This window comes from Acipenser ruthenus, chromosome 46, assembly GCF_902713425.1.
Source record: "Acipenser ruthenus chromosome 46, fAciRut3.2 maternal haplotype, whole genome shotgun sequence".
Taxonomy (NCBI): Eukaryota; Metazoa; Chordata; class Actinopteri; order Acipenseriformes; family Acipenseridae; genus Acipenser; species Acipenser ruthenus.
In genome coordinates, this window is record NC_081234.1 from 1129258 (window position 1) to 1139281 (window position 10024).

General features: G+C 43.1%; 1 protein-coding gene across 1 annotated transcript; it reads left to right on the forward strand.

Annotated features, from left to right (window-relative positions):
* The first annotated feature begins 537 nt into the window (after window positions 1–537).
* Window positions 538–10024, forward strand: LOC131720965 (apomucin-like). Its single transcript, XM_059013561.1, has 2 exons — window positions 538–688; window positions 5544–10024. The coding sequence occupies exon 2, from the start codon at window positions 5582–5584 to the stop codon at window positions 7466–7468; it is 1887 nt and encodes a 628-aa protein (XP_058869544.1). The 5' UTR covers window positions 538–688; window positions 5544–5581; the 3' UTR covers window positions 7469–10024.

Consider the following 10024-nt stretch of genomic DNA (forward strand, 5'->3'; position numbering starts at 1 on the left):
AGGGAAAAGAGAGAGGGAGGGAGGGAGGGATTCTGTTTAATATAGAAAGAGGGAGGGAGGGAGGGAGGGGGTATTGTTTAATTGAGGGAGGGGGGATTCTGTTTAATAGAGGGAGGGAGGGGGATTCTGTTTAATATAGAGGGGGGAAGGGGGTACTGTTTGATATAGAGGGGAAGGGAGGGATTCTGTTTACTGTATTAATATAGAGGGAGGAGGGATACTGTTAGTATTAAGAAAAATTCTTTGTCTGTATATTTGAGTTGGTTATGCCATGTATGTGCTTTGGCAACACAATTATTTTTATTGTCATGCCAATAAAGCCAATTTGAATTTGAATTTGAATTTGAGAGAGAGAGAGAGAGAGAGAGAGAGAGAGACAGAGAGAGAGAGAGGGGGGGGAGAGGGAGAGGGAGAGGGGGAGAGGGAGAGAGGGAGAGGGAGGTAGAGAGAGAGAGGGGGGGAGAGGGAGAGGGAGAGGGGGAGGGACGGAGGGAGGGACGGAGGGAGGGACGCGACGCGAGAGGGACCGGCACTGGCAGCCCAACCCTATTCCTTCATTTCCTGTCGGTGCTTCGCTGTATGAAACAGTCCTGTCGAATGTTAGGATTAGCGGATTGAGACTGAGAACAACACACTGACCGGGCGCTGTACTTCAAAAAGAAAAGAGCTATCGTCCATTTCAATATAGGTATGTACCCTTAAATGTATTGTGTTATTCTGGGCTACATTTTGTAATTGCTTTGGGTGCTATAAATAATAGATGAACGAAAACAAAATGCGTTAGCCCATATATACAGCCTATAATATATATATATATATATATATATATATATATATATATATATAGAAAACGACCTAATGACTTGACGATTGATCTATTTATTCGGTTTGTACTGTTTTCTTTGAAATAATAATAATAATAATAATTATTATTATTATTATTATTGTTATTATTATTATTATTATTATTATTATTATTATTATTATTATTATTATTATTATACGTTCGTGGTGTTAGTCAGACTGTATCACACATATTGTTTATTTTAGCTGCATATCGCCAATTTCTTATGTTAATGCGCGTCACCAGTTTATTTACCAAATCAACGTCGTTCATATTTTTAACTGCATGAACTGTTGTTGTGCCCGGTGATGCACAATTGTTTTCCCTGAAATTGTAATTTAACCTCGATGTAGAATTGTTTAGAATATAGATATAGATATAGATATAGATATATAGATAGATAGATAGAGAGATGTCCTATGTTATGCACTCTGTCACAAGCATAGCGTATTATTTTATAGGTATGTATAGTATGGCTACGTCATTCCTGTGTACAACTCCACCCGTTAAGGTACCGCTCCCCTTTATCGCTGTTTCCTATTATACGACTTAAAATATCACATTAAAAATATCACATTACAGATAAGAGCTGTTATAAAATACAATAAAGTCAGTAGTAAATGGGAGCAAATTCAAATAAGAGAAAATAAAAAAAGAAAAATACAGTAAATAATTTGTTTGAGAGCGATTTCGATTAAGACAATGTCGACCCAGGGGACTTTTTTTCACCTGAAAAAAGAAACAAGGACCAGGTGTCACAAATGGAGATTAGATAAAGGGGCATTCAGAACAGAAAATAGGAGGCACTTTTTTACACAGAGAATTGTGAGGGTCTGGAAACAACTCCCCAGTAATGTTGTTGAAGCTGACACCCTGGGATCCTTCAAGAAGCTGCTTGATGAGATTCTGGGATCAATAAGCTACTAACAACCAAACAAGCAAGATGGGCTGAATGGCCTCCTCTCGTTTGGAAACTTTCTTATGATCTTAAGAGCAGTTAAACTTATAGTAAAGGTATTTGCTTATTGTTATTTATGTATTTATTTGACAGGGACAACGTACCATTTTCTTTTTTTACATTTATGATGTCATAAGATGCACCCAGATTTAGCTATGAGCTCATTTTTAGTGGCAGCCAGTGCCCTGTATGTATGTATGTATGTATGTATATATGTATGTATGAATTTAATAGGTGAGGGAGATTTAGCTTCAGGTTTAGCTTACAAAATTAATATTTATTTTGCAAGTAACAGATTTATTTTTCCAGATTTATTTTTTCAGATTTACTCGCTGACGACAAAGATTTAACTTATTTTAAATGCTGAAAGATTGGGTATTTCGGATGTATCTGTAAGCTAAATTTTGGATGCCAAGCAGGGCCGGCTTGGGGCCTACACCCTTTAGGGGGTCCCGCGCTCAACCGGACTGCCGTGAGATTTAATTTGTTTGTTACGTGCATGCAAAACGCTCAGGGGTGCAGATTTGGGGTACCCCAAATAGCACCAACAACATTAAATTCTGGCACCAGTAGTGTTTTTTAAATTGTTTTTTAGTCCTTAGCAGTCATAGGTGATGATAGATTCTCATTGGGTCTGGACTGCGCACATGACCCACCCACACTCCTCCACACACACACAGGAGAGACGGTGCGTGTCGTGTGGGAAAGTGATTACAAACATGTCGCATAGCACTTTGCCACAGTTATCAATACATCTTTGTTCAAAAAGGTACGTGGGCAATAGTAGACTTAACAGGTAACAATACACAGTAAAATAATGTTTCGTGTTTGCAAGCCTTTGCTAGTTTCTAAACACATTCTGTTTATTAAAAAAACGCTGATGCTTTGGTTAGATGCATTTAATCAATTGTTTATGTTAAAACCAAATTAGTTGTTGCAGCTAATGAAAATCGAATCCATCAATACAATTCAATGCAGCTGAATTCACTAGCTGTGGTTTCGGTAATATGTGGAATGTTTTGGGCAACTCGGATCTGCAGTCTAGGTTTCTTAATATAGCAGTTTGGTGTTAAGAGATTATATATATCGGTCCCGCGCAAACAGCTGACTGGAGGAGCCAAACACAAATCACAGTGCAGCCAACACAGACTCCTCTCTCATACAGCTGCACTGTGCACGTGACACCCCAGGCAGTGTGCCAGCACTGCCTAGACACGAAACACGCTTCCACTCACAGACTCACGTAGCGTGACACACACAAACGGCAGGGAAGACAGGACAGCACACACACACACACACACACACACACTGTACAGCAATACACAGAAATTCTGCTATTTACAAGAAAAGTAATAGCCTCAGTCCCCCCGCAAGTTCAGTGTACTGCGAGACCCGACACTACAATATATAGATATGTATATATATATATAAAGTTTGAGAAAAAGGAAAACTGCTGCGTACCAAAATGATCATATATATACAGTGGCTCTCAAAAGTATTCACCCCCCTTGGACTTTTCCACATTTTATTGTGTTACAACATCAAATCAAAATGGATTTAATTAGGAGTTTTTGCCACTGATCAACACAAAAAATAAAATCTACAAATTGTTCTAAATTAATTACAAATATAAAACAGAAAATAATTGATTGCATAAGTATTCACCCCCTTTGCTATGACACACCTAAATAAGCTCCGGTGCAACCAATTGCCTCCAGAAGTCACATAATTAGTTGAATGGAGTCCACCTGTGTGCAATTAAGGTGTTTCACATGATTTCAGGTTAAATACACCTGTCTCTGGGAGGTCCCACAGTTGGTTAGTACATTTCCTAACAAAAACTACATCATAAAGACGAAGGAACATTCAAAGCAAATCCGGAATAAGGTTCTTCAAAAGCACCAATCAGGGGTAGGATATAAGAACATTTCCAAGGCATTGAATATTCCCCGGAGCACAGTAAAGTCCATTATTAAGAAACAGAGAGAATATGGCAAAACTGTGAATCTATCTAGAACAGGCCGTCCTCAAAAACTGAGTATCCGGGCGAGAAGGGCACTAGTCAGGGAGGCCACCAGGAGGCCTATGGCAACTCTAAAGGATTTACAGTCTTCCACAGCTGAGCTGGGAGGCACTGTGCATACAGCAACAATAGCCCAGGTGCTTCACAAAACAGGCCTTTATGGGAGAGTGGTAAAAAGAAAGCCATTGTTAAAAAAACTCACATCAAATCTCGGCTAGAGTTTGCCAGAAGGCATGTGGGAGACTCTGAGACCAAGTGGAAGAAGATTCTATGGTCTGATGAGACCAAAATAGAGCTTTTTGGCCTCAATGCTAAGCGCTATGTTTGGCGCAAGCCTAACACCGCACATCATCCTGAGAACACTATCCCTACCGTGAAGCATGGTGGTGGCAGCATCATGCTATGGGGATGCTTCTCTGCGTCAGGGCCTGGAAAGCTTGTGAAGATAGTGGGCAAAATGGATGCAGCAAAGTACAGAGAAATCCTGGAGGAAAAACTGCTGAAGTATGCAAGAGACCTGGGACTTGGGAGAAGATTCATCTTCCAGCAGGACAATGACCCCAAACATACAGCCAAAGCCACACTGGAGTGGCTTTAAAACAAAAAGGTCAATGTCCTGGAGTGGCCCAGTCAAAGCCCGGACCTCAATCCAATTGAGAATATGTGGAAAGAGTTGAAAATTGCTGTTCACCAAAGGTCCCCATCCAACTTGACGGAGCTTGAGCAATTTTGCAAATAATAGGCAAATAATCTCACAGCGCCGTGGAGGAATTTTGGCCCACTCCTCCATGCAGCACTGCTTCAGCTCAGTGACATTTGTGCTCGTTTCAGGTCCTGCCACAACATCTCAATGGGGTTTAGGTCTGGACTTTGACTAGGCCATTCCAAAACTTTAAATTTCAACCATTCTGATGTAGACTTGCTTGTGTGTTTCGGATCATTGTCTTGCTGCATGACCCAGCTGCGCTTCAGCTTCAGCTCACGGACAGATGGCCTGACATTCTCCTGTAGAATTCTCTCATACAGAGCAGAATTCATGGTTCCTTCAATGATGGCAAGGCATCCAGGTCCTGATGCAGCAAAGCATCCCCAAACCATGACACTACCACCCCCATGCTTGACCGTTGGTATGAGGTTCTTACTGTGGAACTGTGTTTGATTTTAGCCAGACATAACGGGGCCCATGTCGGCCAAAAAGTTCCACTCTTGACTCATCTGTCTATAGAACATTGTGTGTGTGTGTGTGTGCGTGTGTGTATATATATATATATATATATATATATATATATATATATATATTTATATATATAAATCATATTTAAACATGAACAATGTGCATCTTTTACAAGAACTGATTGCTTAGATTGTTTCACCTGAAATCCATGCATGTTCTGTTAACCCTTTTCCCCCCTGAAAGGTGCAGAAATACCTGCAAGTGCATTAGTGCACACCAGCAATACAAAATACCAAATGCAGTTGATTCATGTGTCTATTGATTGATTGACTGATTGATTCCTACAGAATGCATTCACCTTAATTTGTTATGTAAAGAGGATTTGTAATATAATTTTCTTTATTCAATTCCAAAAGTTTTCAAAAAAGTTACAATTTTGAGAATATAGATCAGTACCTGATGTATTATTAATAATTCGAATTTCAAAGGTATTCATGTACCTGTTCCCTGACCCTGTAAGGTTCTCTTCTTTTTCCTCTTGCAGTGTGCTGTGGTGAGGGCTGCCCCTACAGTATTGCCAGCATGGCAAGCAGCAGAGCCTCCCTCTATCGCCTCGCCCTCCTGGCACTGCTCGTGGGGCTTCTGCCTCACGCCGCCTTCACCAAAAAGGGAAGCGGATCCAAATCCAGCGGGGGATCCAAGTCCAAGGGGTCAGGCGGGACCAGCAGCAAGACCCCCGGCAACACAGGACAGGGGGCTGGATCTAACTACCCTAACACTGGACAGGGCAAACCTAACACTGGAGGAGGCTACCCTAACACTGGAGGAGGCTACCCTAACACTGGAGGAGGCTACCCTAACACTGGACAGGGCAAACCTAACACTGGAGGAGGTTACCCTAACACTGGAGGAGGTTACCCTAACACTGGAGGAGGTTACCCTAACACTGGAGGGGGCTACCCTAACCCTGGAGGAGGTTACCCTAACCCTGGAGGAGGTTACCCTAACACTGGAGGAGGTTACCCTAACACTGGAGGGGGCTACCCTAACACTGGAGGGGGCTACCCCAACACTGGAGGGGGTTACCCTAACACTGGAGGAGGCTACCCTAACACTGGAGGAGGCTACCCTAACACTGGAGCGGGCTACCCTAACACTGGAGGGGGATACCCTAACCCTGGAGGAGGCTACCCTAACACTGGAGCGGGCTACCCTAACACTGGAGGAGGCTACCCTAACCCTGGAGGAGGCTACTCTAACCCTGGAGGGGGCTACCCTAACCCTGGAGGAGGTTACCCTAACACTGGAGCGGGCTACCCTAACACTGGAGCGGGCTACCCTAACACTGGAGGGGGCTACCCCAACACTGGAGGACGCTACCCTAATACTGGAGGAGGCTACCCTAACACAGGAGGAAGCTACCCCAACACTGGAGGGGGCTACCCTAACACTGGAGGAGGCTACCCTAACACTGGAGGGGGCTACCCCAACACTGGAGGAGGCTACCCAAACACTGGAGGAGGCACTCCAAAAATCTACGGGCCAGGCTATAACAGCCACAACCAGGGCAGGGCTCCCTGGAACGGTGGCGGCGGCTCTTCCTTCTCTCAGTCAGTGGCAGGTCAGGGCTTCAAGCCCTCCCACAAGTCCAAGGGGTTCGGCAAGAAGGCGGCGCTGGCAGCGGGGCTAGGGGTGGCCACGGGCATGGCGATGGGGTACGGGCTGAGCCGGACGAGGTTCCCAGGCTCGTTCCCAGGCTCGTTCCCAGGTGTCTACAGGGGCCCCAGGCTGGAGATCGACTTCAACAGCGAGGAGGAAGAGCGCTACTACAACTACTACATGTGGAAGCGCTACGTGGCCACCCCCTTTGGTGGAGACAGCGGGACGCTGATGCATTACTACTTCCGGCAGCCGGCGCAGACTTACGAGATGTTTCGGGATCGGTGCTTGAAGAGAAACGACCTGCTGCCCGGAAAGGAGACTGACCGAGCTGTTCAGAGCCCAGCCAGTACCGATGAAGACGGTCCGCGCAGCAATATTAACACCACTGCCACAGATAACAGCAAAAACACCATGGACATCCTCCCCAGCAGAAACAACAGCGCTGTTGATGCCACCAGTAACCCCCCTGTAAGCGTGAGCCCTGGAAACATTAACGTCACGGAAACTGAAGCAAAAAACAGCACCGGAAACGCTACCGTGAATAATACCACGAGCGAAGCAGCAAGCGCAACCCGGCCGGCTCAGGGAGACAAAGACGATGACGACGTGGTCGGCGTGATGGACGTTGGCAATCCGGAAATGATCGAGCAGATGAAGCTGTACCGCTGCATCGAGCTCTACGTGGATTACACGCACCAGTACCTCACGAAACGCACCGAGACCCACAGGAGGATCCCCCAATCGAAAGGAGCGGCCAGGCTCACCGGCTCCCTCCTGCTGCTCGTCAGCACTCTGCTACTGCAGTGACTCAGCGGGTCCAGCCTTCGAATCCGGTCCGGGTGTCAGTCCCTTAGTTAACCCTGCTCCCCTGCAGCACGTCGGAAATTGCAGCTCGTCAGAGCTTTGTATTGCTTGCACATTTTGAATTCTCTTCCCTTCTGACTACATGTAAATCCCAGTTACAGACTTATGTGTGGACAGCTTTCAAACAGTGAAGCACTGTTTTCTCTTTATATAACTTTATATATATATATATATATATATATATATATATATGATGTGTAGCAGCATTTATGTGGTCCCGTGGCGCTTTGTAAAAAAAAAAAAAAATGTATGGTCCAGATTTATCTGTGCCCATTTGACCTCACACTTATTAAAGATGTAATAACAGGCTTATTGCCGTACTTGGCATTAATGTAACTACTGTAGCTGCCTGGATTGAGCTCTCCACAGAAATCAGGTGCTGACAACACAGTGAGGCTCAATATATACCATTCCAAGTGTGTGTCATACACAGAGCTCAAGAGAACGCACACTCTGACCGTGATTACAGGCAGCCGCCCAACACAGAACCTGTTGTGGTTTCGACTTTTAGAATGCTTTGCGTTTAGAAGAAGTGTAGTTGCTGTGAATAGGATCCAATGGGGAGTAATTATATAGAGCATTAACTATAGGCAGTGACGTCACAGTGTCATTACACACACCGACATGGTAGTAATAACACTGTAAACTTCATCAAGCTCTATGGGAGATCACAACTCTCCATATACAATAATGAAATTACTGTATTCGTGCCCTGTGATCTACACTGCCGTGCGGGGAATGAATCAAGCCCTGGTTATTAACTCTTTCATATTTACAAAACCAACGTATCGTAGATGTGATTGTAACTTCTAGACACACCAAAAAGTCATACTGTGTGCATGTGTGTGTGTGTGTGTCTACACCTGTATGTCTATTTAGCACCTTGACCTTATATTTATGGAAATGTATACATTTGCATTATGAAACAATCTGCATCTTAACCTTGAATGTGGAATTATTGGACTCTTTATACTTGCTGGGTTTGACTTATATTACCATGTGGAGTTTTGGTATTGTTATTTTTTATTTTTTTTAACTCCTATTGCACAGCAGTTTAAGCCAGTCTGGGTTTTTCATTCTGTGAGCTTGTTAACAATACATTGTACCTAAATAAGCTCTGGAATATAGGGAAGCTAGTATAGTATAGTATAGTATAGTATAGTATAGTATAGTATAGTATAGTGGAATGGAAATAAGACTCCCGTTGCACAGCAGTTGATCCATTCCTGGTTTTACTCTGAGTTTAATAAGACACACCTCAGCTTGTTACCTATACAGTTGGGCTAATCGAGTTCTTCGTAAAACCTGGAATGGGCGAACTGCCATGTAATAGGAGTCTTATAGTAGTATAGCATTCGTCCGCTATAGCTCAGTACCTCAAACTATATATTAGAATATGAAACACATGTATTTTGAAACACGCATTCTGCTTTGTGTATATACGTGAGTGAAAGTTCCAGTGGGGCGATTCCATGAAAATGGTTTGTTTGTTACACTAAATATTTTAGATGGTGATCATGGATCTGTACTAATCCAGTGAAGTTTGATCCTCAGAACGTCTGGCCACATGTAAAAATGTTAACGGGAGAGCTCAGCAGCAGAAGCAGTTTTAATTTGGGTGGAAACCAGCTATATCTTAGCTCTAGAATACACTAGTCTTATTGTCACTCTCTGTCTGTTCTGTTTCTGTCCATTTTTACTGCATGCAATTTAATAGTCCCTCCAGGAAAAAAAAAAACACGTGATTCTGCAATCGCAGAATTTTTTTTTTTTCATTTACAGATTTTATAATTGACTGCAAAAAAAAAAAAAGAGAGTTTATACTTCAGGTACAGTAATGCTGCTGGGTGGTGTCAGTGTTGCGAGTGTGAGGAGGAGAGGGGGCTGGATATTGTGTCGGTGATTGGGAGGTTCATGAGACTGTCCTTAACCTACAAATACAGAGCAGAATTACACACCCCTGCAAAACAAGGGCGAGCAGCAGTCCACGTCTGCATGCATTTTACGGATTTGTTACTAAACTAAGTTTTTGGGTTTTTTTTCTTGCATGTGATAAACACAAATTCTAATAAAGCACTCCTTCGTATAGCCTTGATTTTCCTCGTTGCAGATTTTAATGCTGCTGATTTCCGGGGAGACTAATGTCCCTTATAAAAGTTTCCTATGTAAAAGCATAACTCAATCAGTGTAATCAAGCATAGTGTGGTAAAGAATAGGGAAGCATTGTAAAGAATAGCAAGGTAAAGCATATTAATAAGCATAGCAAACCAGGGTACGCTGTGGTAAAAGTATTTATAACGTGGTAAATGTTTATAAGGGGTGTAGAAGGTTAGCATAGTTCTCATCCACATTTCTCAGCATTGATTTGGGAAAAGTCCTAACCCTTGTGCTGGTGAAAGTCAAACCCAGTCTTTCTTTGATGTGGGTAATTGTGAATGTACATTTTTTACTTGAACTTCAAATTCTGTTATAAACATTAATAAAGTCTTGTGAAGCCTA

Bases quoted from the DNA above. Each gene is read 5' to 3' on its own strand.
- LOC131720965 (XM_059013561.1), top strand. From the start codon at position 5,582: ATGGCAAGCAGCAGAGCCTCCCTCTATCGCCTCGCCCTCCTGGCACTG.